At 27.1% G+C, this 24,353-nt stretch overlaps 1 protein-coding gene across 6 annotated transcripts in view; it reads right to left on the bottom strand.

Moving 5' to 3' along the window:
* LOC100201871 (dynein regulatory complex protein 1) overlaps positions 1-24,353 on the bottom strand; it is a 144,716-nt gene that overhangs the window by 7,653 nt on the left and 112,710 nt on the right. For all 6 annotated transcript variants that reach the window (XM_065795986.1, XM_065795984.1, XM_065795987.1 and 3 more), the window contains 6 exons: positions 21,592-21,738; positions 21,179-21,326; positions 18,087-18,176; positions 9,813-10,009; positions 1,550-1,745; positions 744-788 (listed from right to left, as the gene is read on the bottom strand). In XM_065795986.1, the coding sequence (XP_065652058.1) occupies positions 744-788; positions 1,550-1,745; positions 9,813-10,009; positions 18,087-18,176; positions 21,179-21,326; positions 21,592-21,738 (823 nt within the window). The remainder of the gene's footprint in view (positions 1-743; positions 789-1,549; positions 1,746-9,812; positions 10,010-18,086; positions 18,177-21,178; positions 21,327-21,591; positions 21,739-24,353) is intronic.

Raw genomic sequence — 24,353 nt, 5'->3', positions numbered from 1 at the left:
AGACCAACGATCAAATGTCTATTGGTTTGAACTCAATTGATTTAATTGAACTACATGTTATGCAACAATGTCACATGTTGTTGTTTTCATATGTTCAATCAACAATATGAATCACATGTTGTTGCTACCATAACTTAACTATATAGCATGCTCATTGGTAATCAAAACGTGTCCATTGGTCATCATAATTTAATTATATAATATTTTTACTGATTGCAATAGCTTAGCTATATAACCAGTAATCATGTCAACTTTTTTTTTCTTTTTGAGTGTTTGAGATAACTCTCAGACATACTTGGGAAAGTTTATGCTTATATCAAATTAGAGTTTTGAGAGTTGAGAGTATTTGGAGCCTGGGAACAACTCTAGAACATTTTAGATAATCATTACTTTCAAACAGTAAAATATTATTCAATAGAATTTGATGTTGATGATACTGTTGATGAATATAAATTTATTATTTAAGTAAATTATTGTTTTCACATTTAGGGTAAGGGCACATGTTTTGTGGTTTTTATTATTTTTAGACTCTAATCATTTCAATTTTTTGCATTCTCATTTAATAAAGCATATTATAGTTTCTCATTTAATAAAACATAGTAAAATTTACATTAAACACTAAAAAAACAGCCAAAAAGACACTAAAAAAAACTGCCATTACATTAAACACTAAAAAAACATTCCTATTAACATGTCAAAATTTAAAATAACAATTATATTAAAGTATAAAATATAAAACTTACTTTTGAGCTTAAGTATTGATGTAGAAGAATTTTCAACTCACCATTCTAACAAACAAATAACAAACACTGTAATAATCAAGTCACATATGCATGTGTGTAGGAGAGAGAGAGGGGGGGGGGTGAAGGTAGGAGGTGTGCATTCAACTTTAAATATAAAACCATATTGAAATTAAGTTCATTATTTATACAATTTTCTAATGGACAAAGAATTATAAAGATGCATTTCCTTATTATCTTATTGGTGAAAAAGAATGATTATTCTTTATAATTAACAATTATCTACTATTGCATGCATACATCTCCTAATTAGTTACTGTGCTCATAAAAATTATTAGAATAAAGGTGAGAAAGTAGTGAGTAATAAATTTTTATCAGAATGAAAGTGAGAAAGTAGTGAGTAATAAATTTTTAGTTTTTAATAGTCAGTTTATTTTTTTTATTGTTATCTTATAACAAATCAAAAGTATTTTCAAAATGGAATAACTTGTTTGAATGTTTTAAAGGTAACCTATATTCAACTTTCTTAAACTATATTTTTATTTTAAATAAATTTATTAATAATTTCACTTAAATATGAAATACTAAAATAAAATTATTTTTTCTATTATAAAAACAATTGATATGTTTAGAAATCAGCATTAATTTCAATCAGCTACCATTTCATACCTATTTGCTGAACTATTTCATACCCTGTTTGCTGTACCATTCTGTACCCCATCTGATTTTGAATGAAAACAAAATCAACTGGCAACTTAACATCTTCTACTGTTTAGGTAACTAACAACTGGGGACACAACAAACTCTACCTGTTTATGTAACAACTCATTATCTTGAATAAGCAAAGCTCTTTCATTTAACACTTTATTGTATAATTCAAATCCTTCAGTCAATCCATCCCATAAATGGTTCTTTTTACTATCAATAACTGATTCAAGTTGTTTCCAATATTCACTGCTGTTGGCATGGGTGATACTTTTATTTTTATGTGAGTTCATGCGAGTTCTGGAATAAAATAAATAAAGAAATATTTATTAGACTATTTTATTATTTTATGAGTTTATTTTTCGATCAACAACCTTTTTGCAACTTAAAAAACTACTTAAAATGTTTATATAGATTTAAAGTTTCAAAGGTTTCAATTTTCACATTAATAATTAAAAATTTCACATTAAAATTAAAAATTTTACATTAATAAATAAAAATTTCACATTAATACAAATTCATGGTAATTATAAAATACTTATATAGATTTAAAGTTTCAAAACAATTTCAACTTTATTACCAATTCATGATAATTATAAAAACCAAACAAGTGATGAGTAAGTTTATAAATAAATTTTTAGTTAGACTAATAAGTTGTTTAACTAATTTTAGCAAACTGAAAAGTCAGATTTCTTTGTGTCAGTATAAATCAAGAAAATATTTTTCGATTAATTTATACTTTCTAGAACAAGAGCATAGAAAAAAAAAAAAACATTTTGCACATGATAGTTTTTATTTCCTTCACTTCCAACAAGGCTGCAAGCAATCACTATTGAATCAGTGAATGTTAAAAGGGCAGAAGTCCACAAATATAAACTTTCAGGAAACTAAAAAAAAAAAAATATAAACTTTCAGGAAACTAAAAAAAACTGCATTTTCCCTTGTAGTAAATTTTTGTTAACGGTTCAATGATTTTTTTTTAAAGGTGAAAAACATTATCCTCAACAAAAAAAATAAAAAAAATATTGAACCATTAAAAAAAATTTACTAGGGGGAAAATACAGTTTTTTTTAGTTTTCTGAAAGTTTACATTGTTGGACTTCCACCCTTTTAACATTCAGCAATTCTATTAGAGTTGGAAGTTACTGGAAGAAAAAAGATAAAGTTTATAGAGCAAGATAACAATTGACAGACAACTTAAAAGAATGCAAATTATATGAATCAGAAAAACAAGATAAAGAAAGCCAATTCTGAAATCCCCCAAATTGTGGAGCCCTAATGCACCCTCACTGCACCCCCTAGAAAACTGACCTGGAGGTCTATGTAATTAGGTATTTAATAAACTAAACATTGATTATCGCCTACAATTAATATTTTATTCAGTAGTTAAAGAACAACTTACAAAACAAAAAATATAAATAAATTATTAGACATATATTTTTAGTGATCGACCGAAATTGGAATTTTGCCAAAATTTCGGTTTCGGTTCATTTCGGTTGCGACATTTCTCAACCGAAACTGAAACCGAAATTTCGGCAAAACTTTTACCAAAATTCAAACCGAAATTTCGGCACAACCGAAATTTTTTTAAAGTAAAAAATAACGTGTTTAAACAATGCTCTTTTGATATTTGTTTTATTAAGAGTTGATTTGTTGTTATAAATGAAATGATGTAAATTATTAAGTAAGAATATAATGTAAAATGTTAACTTGTAATTAATTAAAAAAATAATTTTTGAAATGTCAACAAAATTTTATTAAAACAAATTAAACTTTTTATAAAAACGCTACATTGTTTTCAACAAAATTTGTTACAGAAAAAAATACGTTTACATTTTATATGAACGACGTTTATAGAAAAAATTATAGAATTAGATTATAGGCGTTTATAATCATAAAATATGCATAACTTTATAAATTAAAAAAATAAATATATTAGATAGGTATATTATTATATTTAATATTTATATTAATATATAATATTTATATATAAAAAATTAATTAAAAATCTGTCAACAAAGTTAAATTTGAAAAAACTTAACTATTATTTTAATAATGCTTTTTAAATTACGGTTTTTGGTTTGAAGTTGAACCGAAATTTCGGTTCAACTTCAAACCGAAATTTCGGTTTGAACCGAAACTTAAAAAACTACCGAAACCAAAATTTCATTTTCGGTTAAAAGCAAAATTTCGGCCGAAACCAAAACCGAAATTTTCTGATCACTATTTATTTTATAAAATAGTCACACTATTTTATGTTTCTTTTATTCTCTTTTTGACTTTGTTTTTTTTTCAAAATGAATTCGTGTCGCTTTTCTTGACCATAAACTTGTTTAGATGCCTCAGAGGTTAATTTTACTGCTCATATATATATATATATATATATATAATATATATATATATATATATATATATATATATATATATATAGAGGTTAATTATATATAGAGGTTAATATATATATATATATATATATATATATATATATATATATATATATATATATATATATATATATATATATATATATATATGAGCAGTAAAATTAACCTCTGAGGCATCTAAACAAGTTTATGGTCAAGAAAAGCGACACGAATTCATTTTGAAAAAAAAACAAAGTCATTTTATTAGGGTGATGACTTTTTGATTTTTTTTCTCAAACATTATTTCCTGTAGCACAAATAAATGAACTTTTGTCTATTAATGACTAAAATGACGTTTTTTCCATTGAAATATTGAAAAAGGTCACGCACAAACCACTCTGAAATGTTATTTATGTAAGCATTTTAGCATTTTATGTAATTATATATAATATAATATATATATATATATATATATATATATATATATATATATGTATATATATATATGTATATACTATATATATATTATATATACAGTATATATATATATATATATATATATATATATATATATATATATATATATATATATATATATATATATATATATATATATATATATATATATGTATATATATATATATACTGTATATAACATATGTCATGAAACTCCAAATTGTGCAATTATATATGTAGCAGAGTAATGTATAGAATTTTCCAGAACATTGTATAACGCTGTGCGCCATCAGCCAGGACAGTGACAGTCACGTCACGTGACGTGCCTCACGGTGATGCAATTGTGTCACAGTGACATAATCGTCACGTGTGTCACGGTGACATAATTGCTTGGGAAGCTTCTGTAGAGTTCTAAAATTTTCTTCAGCTGTTTTGCAGTTTGCTATAAACTGGTATATAAGCGAGGTGTTCAAAGCAGTTGAGTTTTAATTTTCTTTGGTGTCAACATTATTATTGCCTTATTTTAATTATTGCGCATTTTCTATAGTTTAAGTATAAAGAGATTCTTGTATTATTTGGTAAGTTACATTTAACTCTTTCGCATATTATAATTGAGCATATAATATTTTATTAGTGTCTGCCTTTTTTATTTTCTATAATTGTTATTTGCTTCTTTTGAAATAAAATATATTAACAATAACAGTTCAATTGAAAACTTAATAACAGTTTCTTTAATTTGTTACGTAATTAATATTGACATTAAGACTTTTCCTATTTCAGTTGCTGAGTAGAAGATAATATGTCGTTCAAGAAGAGCTCTTCTAACATGGAGAAGAACAAGGAAACCTGGACAAAGAACATAGTCCAGTTTCGAGCCCCATCAAGAAGAGGCAACGTGGCAATTTATGAAGCCCCCATGAGCGAACAGAGTCGCATGCCCCTGAAAAACCACGGCATTGGACGCTTCAAATTTCTTGAATCCACTGCCAAAGAACAGAGAGAGAGGATTGATTTAATTGCTGTAGAGGTTAAAGACCTATGGAGCAAAACGTTGAACTTCCTGCATGTATCTGATCAAGCCATTTGTGCAAAACTAGAAAAACTTCTGAAAAACTACGAGCGCTGCAGAAAAAAACAAAACTTTGATTCATTGAATGAACTGTTTGACCAAGATGAAAGGCGAATGGTTGTGCAAAGAAGATGAGAACCTCTACAAACTGCAAATTGAGAGCAAAGGTCATGTTGGTTATTCGACTGGCAAACCTGCTAGTGCCAATACCATCCACCCATCCAAGCGAAAGAAGTCAATAGAAGCGACTGTGTCCACACTTACCAGCTTAACACTACCTGATTGTTCCAAAAGTAGCACAGAATCATCCGAGAACAGTACAGACAGTCCTTGGGAGAATGACAATGAAACATCAATGAGCAAAAGGAAGCATAACCCAACAGGCATTGCAAAACACCTTGTTACATGCTCAAAGCTGTCATCCCACGAAGCAGCAGTGGTGTACCGCCAGCTTTCTGGTGAGGGCATTGAAATCCTAACCCCATGTCAATCAGCAATCCACAAGACTATCTACAAAAGAGCTGCTCAGGTGAAGAAACACTTGGTGAGCACGCTTCATCTGAAGAAGTGGAGCATACACTTTGAGGGCAAACACATTTAGGGCTTTGAATATCAGGCTGTGGTCCTCAAGAATGAATCTAAAGAAATTAAGTTGACTGCGCTAAAGTTGAAAGATGAGAAAGCTCAAACAATCGCAGAAGAACTCTAGGATGTGTTAGAAGAGTTCAACCTGTGAGGATCAGTTGTGATGATTGTTGCCAACACAACAAACGTGAATACCGGCAAAAGATAAGCGTTGATGTTTGGTTGCAGAAAATGTTCGAAGAGAAAGATCACCCCAAACCCAAGTTCATCAGTTGCCAGCACCATGTGCTAGACTGCATTCTTCGCATTGTCATGGACAATGAGCTCTATGGGTCGACTAAATCACCAAACATTGAGTATTTCTTTGTGCAGGATTTGATGAACAATTGCGATAAACTGAAAGCAGCCTTCAGCAACGGTAAAACTGAGATTAAGGAAACAGGCAGCTGGAGAGATGACATGAAGTTTCTCTACCACCTCACTTGTGTTTTCCGTCACTTAATTGAGAGGAATGACATCCCCCTCGTGAATTTAAAACAGATCCCAAACATTAGCAATGCATGCTGGAACTCTTTACCATTCTAGCCCTTCTTACATTTATTCTGATGCCAGAAACCCGGATCAGGTTGCATAAAATCTGTTTATTCACTTCTTACTCATGGGCTGATCATTGGTTCAGCAGTCAAATTTCGTGTTGAAGATTTTGAAAAACTCTGAAGCTCTGAATGACTACCCACAAGATCTAAATTGCTTGAAAACCCACTAGAAAACAGATGACTCTCCAATCAGCATTGCCTGAAGCGACCAGTGCTGCGAGCGTGCCATCAAAGTTATGCAAGAATTGCACAACTCCTGCCGCAACAAGGACAACCTCCCACTGAGATTCATCCTCTCTAATGACAATATCATGAATATTTGACTTCCTTGTGCATTTGATGATCCTATATAATGTTGTATGCATGTGACTCTACAGCTTGTGTTCAGTTTTGTATCTGCTTACAGTGACTTCAAAAATTTGGCCAAAAAGCTAATAAATAAAATTCTTAAAATCATTTTGTGCGTGAGGTTTTTTTTCTATCAAACCGCCTTGAATGTAATATTTTATTTAATCTTAAATGAAAGCTCATGAAATTATGATACAGGGAAACCAAGTTGTATAAAAGTCATCACCCTAATATATATATATATATATATATATATATATATATATATATATATATATATATATATATATATATATATATATATATATATATATATATTTAATGAGTCAATGCCATTATTTAATGAGGCACCCTGTAAAATGTTCTTATGCTATGAATAAATAAACTCCAACAAATATAAATTTAAAAAAATTGATGACTGTTGAGGGATTTGAGTTTAAATAAATATTGAATTATTTGTTTTAGACACCAAACAGTAATGGAAAATTCTAAAAGTGGATGTATATAAGTTGTATATAGCTTTTTCCAGAGTTGTGTATCTCTGCTTATGAAGCTGTGTTTAGGATACCAAGCATTTTGTTAGCCTTGGCTGCAGCAATAGATGTTAGAAAATTTTGCTTTAGGTCATTGGAAATTAAAACACCAAGGTCTCTTTCTGATGAGGTTGTTTCAAGTTGAATTCTATTGAGACTGTTGTTTGAGCCATGGTCACCAATAAAGTATTGGTGTGGAACGGATTTGGATTGGTTGAAATGCATTATTTTACATTTCCTAATATTTATTTCCATAAGCCATTGTTGAACCCAATTAACAATGTTGTCAATGTCAGCTTGCAGACAAAGTTTTTGTTCTTCAGTGCTGACTGCACTAAGGATTTTTTGTCGTCTGCATACACTTTGCATATATTTTTGCTACTAATTTGTTCTGGTAAATCAATAATGAAGATAGTAAAAAGCTTTAAACCAAGAACTGAGCTGTGAGGAATGCCACTAGTAATTTTTTCGCATTCCGATGTTACATTTCCAAGTTGGACAAGTTGAGTACAATTTAAAAGAAATGCTTTAATCCAGTTTAAAATTTTAGCTTCAATTCCATAGGATTTCAGCTTTTGTAGCAGTCTAGTGTGAGGAACTTTGTCAAACGCCTTAGCAAAATCTAGAAAGACAATGTCAACAGGAAGCTTATGTGATTTATTGTAGGTCAAAAAACAATAGTCTCAAGTAAATTAGTAACACAAGATTTTTTGTTTATGAAACCATGCTAGCAATTTCATATAAGATTTAAAAACCGTAGATGCTGCATTATCCTATTTTTAACTATTTTCTCCACTATTTTGCATAGCACAGAAGTAACGAAATGGGTCTGTAATTGTTTGGATTCATTTTAGAACCTCATTTGAACAAAGAAGTCACATTTGCTACAAGCCATGCCTTTGGTAACATGCCTTGTTCCATTGATTTTTGGTAGATCATGGCTAGTGGAGTTGCTATTGTGTTAGAGCATACCTTAAGTACATAAAGACTTATCTGATCTTCACCTATAGATTTATAATGATCAAGAGTAACAAGGTGACTTCAAACAGCCTCATAATCAAAGGAGATGTAAGGAAGTGATAAATGCATTGTAATCCCCTTTATTGTATGCAAATTTAGAACTTCTGGAGAGATTATTGCTGATAGTAGCATTAGATAAATGATTTGGCATCCAAACTGGTATCACCGCTTGTTGTATTTACCTAACCATTATTCCACTTGATGTTTGCAAAGTTAAAATCCCCAGTATTAATAAGGCCTTGAAAATTTTTGTTTTCAATAAGAGATTTTGAATATGAAATGAATCTAGTAATTTCATTGAAGACTGATACACTGCTAGTTGGTGGGCAATAAATGTATCCTATAAAAAGAGATTTTTTATTCAATATCAGTTCAAGCCAGAGTTATTCTGAATAATTTTTTTTTTACAGATATTGCAATACCACAACTGTGAGTAGGTTGGTCTTTTCTGTAAATATTGTAATTAGAAAAAGAAGGTGCTGAAAATTTATTAAAGCAAGTTTTTGTAATAAATATGACATCATATTCAAAATTAGTAGCAGCTAGAAAAAATTGGAGTTTTTGGGGGTTCAATGATGTAGCATTGGTATAAAAACAGTTTAGATAACTGACAGATGATAAATTTTTTTTAATGTTGGGTGCGTAGATGACAGTTTATATGATTTGGAGGGCGTTGCTCTAATTGTTTGTGGTTGACATGGATGCTTGCAAAGATTCATCAGTTTTAAATTTTCTTGCATCTGCTGCTATTTTTTTGTCCACAAAGAGATGCTTATCGACTCCACGATTTGAGATTGTTTTGGTGACGTCAATGCAATGTATTGACGGTATCTCTGTGGACAACATATCGACAGGTCTGATCAAGTTTTAGACTGGATTTGAGCTGTTCATTCAAATTATTATTTTTAGCATATAGCTTGAAGTTTGCTTGCTCTGACGGAGTACGATCAGGTCGGATAAAGATTTATTTATATTTTGTGTTACATAACTTTTTTGCTGAGGAGATTACCTTATTACGAACATCTATTGAGCCAAATTCTACTAAAATAGGAGCAGGAAGGTTATTTTTTATAAAATGTGCAGATGTATGGCTTAAAGTAGTCAGACGAATAATAGATTTTTAATTTACAGGTAGATTAATTGCCTGGAGTATATCACTAACAGTACTTGTGTCTTTATTCGAACATTCTTCAGGAGAACTCATCTGAGAGTTATATATATATATATATATATATATATATATATATATATATATATATATATATATATATATATATATATATATTACTCATACTTAATGAGTGTTTATGTTAAGTGAAATTTAATAAAATTTAAAAATTGAATAAAAATTATACAAGAATTAGACCAAATAAAATGCGTTATGAAAAACAGCAAACCTTTCATATCCAATAATATTTTCTTCAAGAAAGCTCCTTAAAACTTTAACAACCATGTTTGGATGGATCATTTGAGGAGAATTTTCGTTTTCAGATTTTATTCCATTTTTCATTTCAATAAAGTTCTCTAAGTTTTGAGTCTTGAAAAAATGCTGACTTAGCAGTTCCATGTCACTTACCGACTTGATACTCAGAGCCTTGAAAAAATTGTCAATAATCTTAAAATCTTTTTTATAATTAGTCCTGTAGAATTTCAGCCAGACAAAATCCAGAAAAAATTATTATATAAGTATTGTTAGAAAGCTTATTTATTCCTCTTTAAAAAGAGTAACTGTTACTTTTTCATATTTTGGAGAAAAAAAGTTGTGGCCTCACAAAGATTAGGGGGTGAAAACAAAACTTTAAATTTTGACAATGATTTTTAAACATTTTATACAGTAAATTGCAGTATAATTATATTTATGTTTATATTTAAATGATACAAGTATGTTAAATATATTTTTAGAATACTAAAGGACATTAAGAATAGGCAGGTGGAATTAAAAGTTGCACTACTACATAATTTGGAATTCCAAAGTTATCAGATTGTAATATACTTTATGTATTCGAAATCGTTTGCTTTAGTGTTGGACATTTTTATTCAAAAACATTTTAGTAGATTATTAATCTTATTGTTTATAAAATTATATAATTAATTATGAAATTATATAATAATATATGATTTGCTATTATGAGATTATAATAGAAATTATTTTTTCTTACAAAATTCTATAACGGAATTTCAGTGGACCTATATAAGCATTTTGAAAGGTCCACTGTAGTTTTGCTCATAGGTTAGTAAACCATTAATGGCAGCAGCCAAAAGTGACTAAAAGACTAGCATATCACATATTTTGAGAAGTTATCAACTAGCCACTTTTAGCAGATGCCACTAATGGTTCACAAAGTAACTGATGAGTAAAACTCCAATGAACCACTCAAAGTGCCTTTATATGTCCACTGCAAATCCACAATAAAAATGTTTTCTAGGAACTGATAGCACAAAAGGTTCCAAACTTATTTTTTTATTGTCAAAAGTTTGATTTGTAAATGTTTTTGAATTTAATTCATTCAATTCACCAAAACTGAAAAATTATGGACTTAAACAAAGAAAATGAATCAAAATTTGTTGAGCCAACATGTGGAAGAAATGATGTCAACCAAGAAGCTCTGAAAAGATTGTGTGCTCTGAAGAAGCTTTGAAAAGATTGTGTTAATTTAACTGTATTTTCTGCTAAACAATAAGCTGAATTTTCCCTAACAGCTCTGAAAGTGTGCTTTAATATTGAATTTGATTGGTTTGTGAACTGTATAAAAAGCAAGAGACAAGTGAAAAATTATGTCAATAAAAAACCTTGTTTTTTATTGATATCATTTTTATTTATATTATCTGAATTAAAAAATCACTCAAGATCAATTAAAAATATTGCAACCATCATTAGAAACTCCTAGAGAAAAAAAACGTTTAACTCAATCAGAACAGGTTAGTCTTAACAGGGTTCCTCAGGGTCATTTGTAAAAAACAGAAAAATTTTTATAAAAAAAATACTGGACTATGGAGTCCTCAAAAACAGGATTTCTTTGAAAAAACATTTTTTGACAACATTTAAAAAATATATTTAAAAAAATCATAAATAAACAACTAAAAACGTTTTAAATACAGTAAAAAATTTATATATCTCATATATATATATATATATATATATATATATATATATATATATATATATATATATATATATATATATATATATATATATATATATATATATATATCAAAAAAATGCTCATAAAAATAATACTAAAAAGAATTTTAAATCCCTATAACAAAGGAAAGAAACTTTGTGCATGGCTGATAGTATAAAATTTCAAAAACTTAAACAAAAAAGAAATAAAATTTAAAATATAAACTCATTGTGATTAACTTTTTAGTATTTTTGAACATTCTCTCAATACTTTAACTCTAGCTTTCTTTTCTTTCCTATTTCTATATCCAAGTCTGCACTTAGTTTTCTTTAATATTTCTATATCCAAGTCTGCACTTAGTTTTCTTTAATATTTCTATATCCAAGTCTGCACTTAGTTTTCTTTAATATTTCTATATCCAAGTCTGCACTTAGTTTTCTTTAATATTTCTATATCCAAGTCTGCACTTAATTTTCTTTAATATTTCTATATCCAAGTCTGCACTTAGTTTTCTTTAATATTTCTATATCCAAGTCTGCACTTAGTTTTCTTTAATATTTCTATATCCAAGTCTGCACTTAGTTTTCTTTAATATTTCTATATCCAAGTCTGCACTTAATTTTCTTTAATATTTCTATATCCAAGTCTGCACTTAGTTTTCTTTAATATTTCTATATCCAAGTCTGCACTTAGTTTTCTTTAATATTTCTTTCCAAATTCTACTTTTTGTCGGCCATCAACAAATACAACTCTTGACATTTTTGTTTCACAAATTTTATATAGCCTATTAAACAAGTTTTTTGGCAGAAACTGGATTTAAAGTTGTTTTATGGAATCCTCAAGTATTCTTGCAAGTTATCAAACTGCTCCATTACCCTCACTAATATATCTTGAACGCTTATCCAATGAGTTGAGACATGTCTCAACATCGGTTGTCTTTGTAGCTTATTGAATGATAACTACAGCAAAATATTCTTCACTTCTATTTACAAAAAATAAAAAAAAAACTGTGCAAATTAATTGCTAATTGGTCCAAATCAATATCCTCAGAAATTAATGCTTTCAAACCTTCTGAAAAAGCATTGGTAACTGTTTGGAGTATAAAATGAATTTTTCTTTTTTTCAAGAACATTTTCCAACTTTTTAAAGAACAATTTATTGACATTGGGATCATACATACTAATAAAAAGAACTAACTCAGGTTGCAGCTGATATTTCCAAACCACTTTTTAAATGATCAAGAAGGTCTTTTTCAGTACAACTCCCTATGAACAATTTCCCCAAGTACAAAGTTAATAAAGTAGACCTTCAAGCTTTTATTTTCTATTATTTGCTCAAGTGTAATAGAAAAAGAAATTTAAATCAATGAAGGAAAAATTATGTAAACTTTTCAAATAACATTTTTTATTTGAAAAGTTTAAATAAAATTTGTTTTTAAAAGAATATCACTTAAAAAATATCCTTTTCATCTTTTCTTGCTTAAAGGTCTCATTTCTTCTTTTCTCAAAGATCATTAATTCATTTATAGCAAGCAAAGCCAGATAAAACTACTCAAAAGGTAATAAAACACTATTGCTCTCTTGCTTTTTTTTTTTTTTCAATATATTAGTAACAAACTTAGCATAATAATTATACATTATATAAATATATATAATATATAATTATTATGCTAAGTTTTTAAGTTTATTTATTTTTACAGTTAATTTAACTGTATTTTCTGCTAAACAATAAGCTGAATTTTCCCTAACAATTTGTTAAATGATCAAGAAGATCTTCCAAAATACACCTCCCCTCTTTAGTTGTATCATCTTTAGTTGTTTCATCAAATTGAAACATGAAAGGCAAATATTTCAACTCACTTAAAATAATTTTTTGAATACAAAAGATTCCAAACTGAATCATATACTCCAGTTTAGCTTTTTTTTTGTCAATATGCTTTATTATTTTTAGAACCTAAAACATATGCTTATATTTAACATAGTCACCATCAGCTGCAGTAAATGCTTTGAACCAATAGTATCAAAAAATAAACAATTTCAGCCATAACTACTTACTCTTCAGTGCTCTTCAAGCAAAACCAATTGATCTTGTCACAAATTTAGAGTGTACTGATTTTGTATTTTCTTTGTGTTTCTTCGACTTCAAATGAAGATTAAGCTGGATTATACCAGCCTGCCTAGAAATTTTATATTAGTATAGCAGAGTCTAGCAAATCTAAGCTTAACCATACTACTTGAAACTTTTATATTGAAAGGGTTTTCCCATGATGATTCTGTAGAATTGGTTTCATATGGGACAGAGGAGGCTCTTTACCTATGATGATATACCTATGTAAAACTCTGTTATAAAACCCTTAATAAAATTGCAGTAAAGGTAGGAGAAGCTTGTAAACCTTAAATGATATTCTTCCCATTGTAGTGTCACATAAAAATAGTCATAATCTGCAAATGGGTTAATGCCAGAAAAAACATCCATTTATAAAAATTGCTTTGACTCTTTTAAATGATTTAGTTTAATTTAGAACACTGCTATGAGGAAACCCATAAACCACACAAGTGTAAAAAAAGAAAAACTTCGAAAATTCTTTCATAATTCATACTTATGACTATAATTTAAATGTTTAACATAAAAATAAATAAACATTTCAATTTATAATATTTACATGATTTAATAATCTCCTAAAATTTTATTTACTCATATCTTTATTTAATTTAAACTTTTGACCCCGGCCTTTTGACCATTGCTTCCTAAATCCATAAAACATATATTTTTACAAAGAAACATTTTCAGACTTGAGAAGTAGCTAAAAAATAGGAAAACAAACTTTGTAGGAACCCTGTTTTAAATTTAAAGAACAATGTTTTTATTGCAGAAATATGTGCACTCTTGAGTTGACACTGTGAGAGAAACATTTGATAGAAGTTCAAAGTCTAAAAAAAGTTCATAATGCAACACTAGAATTATACAAAGAAAATTTTTTTTATCAAAAACAATTGAAGCTAGACTTTTAAATATAAACAATCTTGCTAATACACTACATCACATTTATTTAAGTTTATTTGAGCTGAAAGAATTAGTAACTCGAAGATTACTACAACAAAATGCTAAACCTACTTGCTTTGACTGAGCACAATAACTATGCAAAATCATTACATCTATATTTATAATCAGTGGATAAATTAGCATGTAATCACCTAGAAGTATATAAACAGTTTCTCTATGGCGATCATAAAGGCATACTTCAAAGTGTTGGTCCGGAATATGGACAGAATTGTCAATTGAACAGATATTAATGAAATAAGGGTAAAGGAGGAGTAGCTGGCAAAGGAATTACTGAAATGTGTTACACATTTGGACAAGTACAATGCATAGGTTTAATATGATTAAATATTTATGTTTCATACACTTTAAATTTGTCAAGTCAATAGAACATCAAGTGACATAGTGAAGTAAGCTTGAGAAATTATATGCACTACAAATACAATAGGTATTTACAGCATAACTATGTAAACAAAATACAATAAATATACCTTATATTTCATCCATCAAAATAATATTTTTCTCAAAGTGAGCTGAAATAACAAAAGTAATAAATTCCATACCTCGCCAATAAACCCAAGTAGTGAACATAAAGAACTTTGTACAAAGGAGGATCAAGTGTGATTCTGAGGATTTTCATAAGATCAAATTGTGGTTCAATTCCTATAGTCTTTTTAATGAGATATCAACTTGAGGCTCTGGACTCAAAGCTTGAAGATGAATTTAATCAGGTGATTTGTGATTGTTCTGAAAGCATTGGTGTATCAATATATATATATATATATATATATATATATATAATATATATATATATATATATATATATATATATATATATATATATATATACGTACATGAATGGCAAGGCATATCTCTTTAAGAAAAGTGATAAATTCCAAAATCTTCAAAGACTCTATTTGAATATTAAAGTCAACAATGAAAATATATCATTTGATCCCTTGACATTACTTTAGCGTTTATCAGTTATCATTAAGAAGAAACCAGACAGCAAAACTGAAGACAAAACTCAGCAAAACTCAGTACTATGAACTGACTTTGCTCCCTATGTCTCTTTTCAAAGATGGTTTAATGCATAATGCTCAAAAACATAACCTGAAAAAGTTACCTAACAAAACAAGTAAAAACTATGCCCCATACTCTTACTTCAGTTAGAATTATAATAATGCGGCAGTGGTGTAGTGGTAAAGCGCTCGCTTCATAAGCGAGAGGTTCCGAGTTCGATCCCCACGACGTCCCTGGTAGTACCGCGCTCAACTTGTTTCTTCGCGCAGCGGCCTTGCTCCTCAAGGTTTGTGTTTTGTAGTTATAGAGTTGAGAGAGGGTTATAACCACTATTAAGTAGCCTTCTCATCTGTAGTGGCCTTCTCGGTTTTGAGGAGGTGAATAACAAAAGAAAAAAAAAAAAAATTGCCAATGGTGGCTCTCTTTGCGCTGCATTTGGAACAAGGGTGAAATATTTAATAACATCTTTAATAAATACATTCAATTTACATCATAAAATTAATGTGGTAGTATTTAATACAACTGCAAAAGACATGTCCCATATAAAGCGTGGATCTTTAACACAACAACAAACAGTTGAAATACACAAAAGCAATTCCTGTGCTTCTGATAGAATTAAATTTTTCTCCAACTTTGCCAACAATTCTTTTATTTGAATTCTCAAAATTAAACTAAGAGAAAAAAGTTTAACCGTGTATGTTTGTCATTCTAGTGCATTCTGATACAACTATCATTAGATATGCACTTAAATTTTCCAAAACAGGGCCTGTCACAATCTTTGCTGATGACACCTTTGATTCAATGACTTGCGTTTTTAAGGGTTTTCAAGATAATTTTCTTTGTGAAAATGTTTTAAAATTTAAAAGTACATTTTTAAAAGTAGAAAGATAGTGGAACATTTACTTTATACAAAATTATAAAACTATTATAAAAAATTCATTATAAGGCTCCAAAATGCTTTTTTTTTAAATACTATTCTCTTTCCTTTAAGACGGTCACTACAGTCAAGGAGGCTGTTTTTTTTAATTGTGGTTAAAACCAAAAAAATATAGCATTCTTACATGTTGTACCATGTTTTCCTATTTTTTTTTTTGCCATTGCATTAATTTTTTTTAAACAATTTAAAACTTTTTTTAGTTTAATAAGCATGAACAGATTATACAGAACAAATAATTTATGCCATTACAAATTATCCTAAACAAGTAAAATAAAATATTTCCTATAAAACCCATATTCACCCTTATCAAACCCATAAAAAAATGCAAAACTATGCATTAAAGAATTGAGCTGTCAAGCTTAAGGAAAAAAATTAGAAAGAAAAGAAAGGATAAAAAAATTAAAAAGATATAAATTAGATATAAATAAAAAGATATATAATCTTTACATGAAATTTTTGAAAACTTTGCTAAAATTGAGTCCCCCTCAACTCAAATACTATACTTTTAGTTTTTTACTATTTTGTTTTCAGTTAAGAAAATCAACTAACAGAAATATATTAAATTTACTTGAAAATGTTATTTTTAAGTTTATTTTAAGAGTAAAATTTTATTTCTGTGCTTTACCGCGTAGACTTAGTGATGTTACAACTTTTTTTGCCAATTTAAAAAAATAAATTATTTATTTTAAAGAGAAAAAAAATAAGCTTTCCAACGATATATAACACTTCTTTATAACAAAGTTTTCTGGGTTAAGAACAAATTCTACTAATGTAATAAAAATATAATAAAACCACAAGGCATAAATTTTACCAAAATATATTGCACAATTTGTAATATATTTATTATAAACCTTTTTTTATATAAGGTTTGCATATATGTTTGTATATATTTTATCATTTACCCTTAAACTGAATTCTCTTTTTAAAATCTGGACATTTGTTTCAAACTATTTATGGTGATATACTATTTTATTTACCTTGTAAGATGATTGCCACAACTTTATAACACATATTATGCTAAAAGTTGTAATGATTCATTACAAGGTTTGAAAGAGGATTTTAAAACTTTAAAAAAAGTGCTATTGACTGAAAATTTTAATTTTCTTACGCCTAAAAAAAAGGTAGAAAGTTCTAACTTAGAGTAGAATATGTGATATACCCTTAGTGAGGAATAATTTTCTACTTTCTATGGTAAAAAAATATATTAAAAATAACAATTTGTCATACAACTTTTTACCGTAATGGTATATTTTTCTACTAGAGAAGGTAAAAAAATTATACCTTTCTAAGAGTAATTCACATATCCTATCCTAAGGTAGATATTCCTACCTTTTTTTTAGAGTGTATGACTTGTTTAGTAAAAAAACAAAACAAATATCATCAAACTTATAAGAAAATAACTGTTAAACAATGATTATTAAATTTTGATTTTAGGCTGCCATTTGTAATGTAGAAAAAATTCAACATAACATAAAATAAAGTTATATATATGCGTAATGTAATATGTATAAAAAAGTCATATTATCAAAAAATTCGAAGTTTCAGCTTACATTAAAAACAGCATCCAATGTCATTAAAGATTGATCATTTTTATTTATTGGAGCAAGTAGTTTTGAAAGTTTTGACTCCACAAGAAAACCCTAGTTAAAAAAATTAAACTTTTTCTGGTAAAACAAAAATATAGCTGTGTTTATACATATATTCACTTGACAACTAAATTATCATTCTTGATAGCAAAATCATACAATTCAACATAAAGTAATAAATTTTAAAATCAAGAAAATAATCTTCAAAAATATTTTATCTTTATATATATTTATAATAAATGTATATTTATAGAAAAAAGATATATAAATAAAGATAAAAACAACATACTATGTTATATAATATTATTAGGGTTTGGGAAAACCCGGCGTTTTTAGACCCGGCGAGTTCGAGTCGAGTCTGAGAATATTTATCGGGTTTGTGTCCAATACGTCTTTTTTAACTTGCAATTTAACAATAGCATGAAAGGATTTTTTGTTCTCACGCCGATTTTTAAAAATGGATTTGGTATACGTTAAGGTAAATAAAACAACTTGTAGCAAGTTCAACGTCTAACGTAAATATATTATTCTATAATTTTATTATAATCTTAAACTACTAATTAAACTTGACATTACCCTTTTAAAAATATCGCATGTTATAAAATGCAGGTAAATATACTAGCAAAAACAAACTCATTAATTAAAATACTTGCAAGTGTTTAATACAAAACAGAGTAATTATTTTTACTTAAAAAATAAAACTTTAAAAAAACTAATGCACTTAATAATTTCTAGAAGTTGGATGCTACAGAAAATGTTCGTGCGGAATTTGTTGGTGTTGGCTTTATCGTCATAAACGATTGATACAATTTTTCTAAATATACTGTTCTTTTTTTAGTTTTTGAAAATAAGAAAAATTCTTTTTTAATATCAGCTAATTTATCTCCGCAACTTGGCAAAATTGGACATTTGGCACTTTCTAATATTTTATGTAGTTCTCCAGTGTTAATGGTAGTATGTTTCCTGTAGTATTTTCGTTATTTTCAGCTGAATGCCCCTGTTCATGTGTGTTTTGCTGTTCTTTATCCTCACCAAATAATCTCTTCAGTAAATCTGTTGTAAATAATTGTATTTTCTTTGAAGGCATAGTACCATTTACAAGAGAATCTAATAGCTCTTCTATTTCTTGATTTTATGGCTATTTATTCGAGTTTTCATCGTCATTAATAGCTCTCTATTTAAATTACCATTGGATTCTTTTAATTTTCTTAACATAAAATCAATTGCTAATCAGGCTGTTGCAAGATTAGCTTTGTCTCTGCTAAGAGCTTCAACAGTTAATTTTTTAGGCTTTAGAGTATTTTCCAATTCATTTAATAATTCAATAATAATATTTTTTATTAAATTTACACTTTCAATATCTTGCAGAGCTTCTTTAATGATATAAAATAATTTTAAAAATCTAGACATCATTTCGATCATTGAGTTCCAATGAGTTCTTACGTCTAACACTAGCTGAAGTTCATTTCCTAAAACTATTTAGATCTTTTCTTGCAAAATATTATTTCTCACAAAAGAACTTTTAAAAAGTTTAGCAATTATACAAACACTTTTTATATTTTCTTCTACATTGCCTAAATTTGTTAATTCAACTTGCCGCCAGTTAAAACAGCTATATGTTTTTTAAAATTAATATTATATGTGTTTAAATGTTGTTCTAATTTTTTAACTAACTGTACAGCTGTACACAAGTTAAAAATTCTCACTAAACCCAGATTATAAACTTCAGAGTCAATTCCACGCAAATTGATATTGAGAAATTCCGAACTTTCATACACGCCCATTCATTAAGTGTAATGCTAAATCGTCGGCCTTCTTTAATTTTTTCTAGTAACAATTCTAATATTTCCAACTTATTTTTTTCATAAAACTAATGAATTAAATTTATAATATATCTTTCAGCTTTAAGAAGATTATAACTTGATTTTACTAAACTTTCACAAATAAAACTAGACTTTGTAATCACCCTAACTGATATACCATCAAGAGCGGCCATTTTAGAGACAATTTCTTCTAAAGGCTTTCTTGCAACGGAAACGAAAAAGTCAATAGTTTTAAATCGTTTGGTCCCAGAATTTTCTCCTATTTCTTCCCATGTTGGTAAAGAAATTCTATGTTTAACTTTTAAATGTTTAATCATTGATGAAGTATTTCCATCTTTGTTTGATATTATCGTTGAACACTTATTTCATTTTCCACTTTTCAAATTGATACATTGAGTGAAATACTTCCACACTTTGGAGTGCTTTGGCATAATTGGGCTGTAAAAAATATTCTAATAAAATTATGATATTTCACTTTTTTCCTAAAATAGAGAAGTAATTAATAAATAAAAAGTGTTTTTTTAAGTTTTTTATATACTCGCTAAAAGAATTAACTTATTAACTTCAATCTTTCTAATCAAAAGTTTTTATATTAGTGAATGCTTTTAAAACATTTGCCAATATAGAAACATATTATATTAGCAAATCCTTTAAAGCATTCGCTTATATATAAAAATATTCGATTAGAAAAAATTTAAGTTATGAAGTTAATTCTTTTAGTGTGTATTCGGACATACATGGAAACATACATAAACTTAAATGCTCTCAAAACATCTAAAAAGCCATGGCCAAGTTCAACTTTAAGTTAGATTCACAAACCCAACTACTATATTTTTCTAGAAAAGGTAGGGATCCAGCTCGACGACGCATGGCTGCCTACAAAACAAGGCAAAACATTCGAACCATGAGACTTGCCGAGCCTTTAACCGGGTATCGGATCCGGGTATTTACCCACAGACTCGCCGAGTCCGGGTACCCGGAACTGAAAAACCCTAAATATTATCAAAACAATGTGTTATTCAAGTATTTGTTAATTATCTTAAATGTAGTTTGGTGAAAATTCAAATCTTCATGTATATACTTTATTTTTCATATAAAAAAGTATTATTAAATATCTATTTAATTATACTTTTTTTATTTCATATTAATAATATTTTAAAAAGAATATAATTGAATTAAAAAGTATTTAAGCAAAATATATGTTGTATACAAAAATGTTTAAGAAATACTAACTGACTCATCGCACAAAATATTCAACATATTTTTAAGATTGCCAACTGATGAAATCTCTTCCAAATTACTTTTGATAGAACTAACTTCTTGATCTGCAGTAAACAATACATCTCTTTCCTTTTTAAAAGGACTTGCTATTAAAAATTTTCTAGACAACAAGCAAATTAAGACTTTCTAGAATAAGATTATAAAAAAGAAACATTTTACACATGATACAAACGAGTACTAAAATATAGGACAATAAGTATTACAATAAATATTAGAAAAGACAGGCAAAATTAATGACCCAGATTAAATTCCAAAACACCAAAAAATAAAAAACAAAAAATAAAAAATGGATGTGTAATGTAACAACAAATGCACTGTAACATAGAATTTAAATAAAATGTAAAAAAAGGTAGTATAAACATTACAAGTTTGGGGCATGCCAATCCAATCCTAGTTGCTGTTCAGTAATAATTTGATCTATCTTTAAAACATCCTCAATAAGATCCATTGTCAAATTTTCATTCATTATCCAAATATCTTCAAATTTTTTGTTATCTGTTATTTGAAAATGACTAAAAAATAAAAAAAATTGTTTGAATTTCATAATTTTATAACGCATAAAATATATTAGTGCATTAGAAATTATAAAATACATCATCTAATCAAAATAAATAACATAACCAATCCCTATTTCTAGATTACGTGTTAAAATAAACATTTTATATCCATATTTACATAAAAATTTACATAAATAATTAATTATACTATTGACTTTAATATGTTATTTATTGTTTTTGATTTGTGTATTGTATTTTTATATAGTATTAAGTATATATACTTTATTTAGTTTAAATAAATATGCAGTTTTAATTTTCTTAAATTGAACTGTAATTATGTGGTTAACAACTATAAAGTTGTGGTCATGTGGTTAACAACTATATACTTTTGGTTTGTAACTACATATTAAAGCATCTTTTTCCAACATTTTTATATGAAATTAGTTTTGTTAAATTTGTATAAAATTTCAAACCAGTACTTGTTGATTGCAGTTATACAAAGAAGTTATAAGGATATTATTTTAAAAAATAAAAAAGATTGAATAACAAGAAGTGGTTATTCTTTAATGACTCAGAAAGATATTCAGAAATGACTTACAAAAAAAAGTGATAGTAAAAGAATCAAAAAGATTGAACAACGTAAAAGTAGTTGTGGAAAGAAATGCAAAAAATTATAATTAATTACTCATTAAAAACAGGTATAGAATAATTCATTTTCAGTTTTATGTTTATTTCACTTTAAATTAGTAGTTTCAGTATCATTATAAATTACTTAAGAGGATTTTTAAGTAAAACAATTACAGGGTTCAATTAGTCATACAATTACAGGGTATCCCGGAAATCCTGAATAAAGCATCTAATGTGACAAAAGCAAAGGAGGAAATAAAAAGTCTCTTTTATACTAAAAGTTTTGTACATATATTTTTTAACATTTGTAGAAAATATTGATTTTTTAAATTTACTTTTATCTACTGTGTTGTTTTGAGGGCTTCTATGGTATATGACAAATAGTTTATGCTATATATTATAATATATATTATTATAATAGCTATTTTATATATATCCCTCATTTTTTTCAAACACAAGCACAAAACTTTAAGAAAGTACAAAATTCTGGCTTGATCCTATGGACTTGTACATAACTATGTGAAGGCCAAAGTTGGAAAAGCTGTATCTTATATTGCATATTATTTCAAGCTTAGTTTGACAACTTTTGTCTTATTTTTATAAAAAAAGTATAAATAACTTTTAAAAGAGATTAATAGAAACTATTATAGTATATATATATAAATATATATATATATATATATATATATATATATATATATATATATATATATATATATATATATATATATATATATATATATATATATATATATATCAAAATAGTTTCTCTCTCATTTAAAAATGTATTGAGCAGTATTTTATAATATTAAGTTTTAAGGTTATTAATTTTTTTTTTGTTTTTTGCAAGTTTTTTGAAAGTAACGATGTTTTTATTTTTAGAAACAAAAGCAGTTATGAAATAGAAATGAAAATCTTTCAACTAAATTGGAATGCTACGAGCTGGATATCTCTTATTGATATTGCTGATCTTGCTTATACCGAAATGGAGCCCCCAACTACAAAAGAGTTTTCTGATTAAGATACTTACACATTTATTAAAAATAAAGTCTAATATTTAAGACCTCCCCTCTCATTCCCAGAGTGTTTAGAGATGTGCCAAAGTAGTTTCTGAAGCTTCTAACACCGTATGTGGATTTGAAGCCAATCATAAATCTATACTAACAAAACTACTTAGCAGAAAAATGTGTCAAATGTTTTTGTCAAAAAGACATTATTCTCAGTCGTATACGATGATTTCTTTGCTTAACTTGCTTGTTACATTCTTGAAATAAACTTTTAGTTTTAATATTACTTTTTAAATGACTTACTAATTAACTAAATATTCATAATGGTATATATATATATATATATATATATATATATATATATATATATATATATATATATATATATATATATATATATATATATATACCATTATGAATTTAAAAAAAAAAAGTGAAAAATCAATCTACCAATATATATGTATATATGTATATATATATATATATATATATATATATATATATATATATATATATATATATATATATATATATATATATATATATATATATATATATGTATATGTATATGTATATGTATATGTATATGTATATATATATATATATATATATATATATATATATATATATATATATATATATATATATATATATATATATATATATATATATATATATTATATATTTAAAAATTATTTATGGAAGTTGAATTAATAATTAAAAATAATAATAGATAGTTTTTGCTATTGTGTAGGGGTACCATGATACACGAGGCAACATAAAACATTGTAATTGCCATCTTAAGAGTTATGAAAACCACTTTCATATGGTGAAACAGAGCTACTAGAGTTATGATTTAACAAAAAAATTTTATCATTTAATATCATTAGGCTTGCAAGAAGGTCAAATTTTGTGTTTCCTTTAATAACAAAGTAACTTATTAGTTTTAAAAGTTGCTAAGTTTAATGGTGTTATTCAATGTGTCTATTGTTAAGT

Source organism: Hydra vulgaris, chromosome 04 (assembly GCF_038396675.1).
Source record: "Hydra vulgaris chromosome 04, alternate assembly HydraT2T_AEP".
NCBI lineage: Eukaryota > Metazoa > Cnidaria > Hydrozoa > Anthoathecata > Hydridae > Hydra > Hydra vulgaris.
The sequence above is the reverse complement of the archived record's forward strand: the minus strand, read 5'-3'. Positions and strand labels throughout refer to the sequence as shown.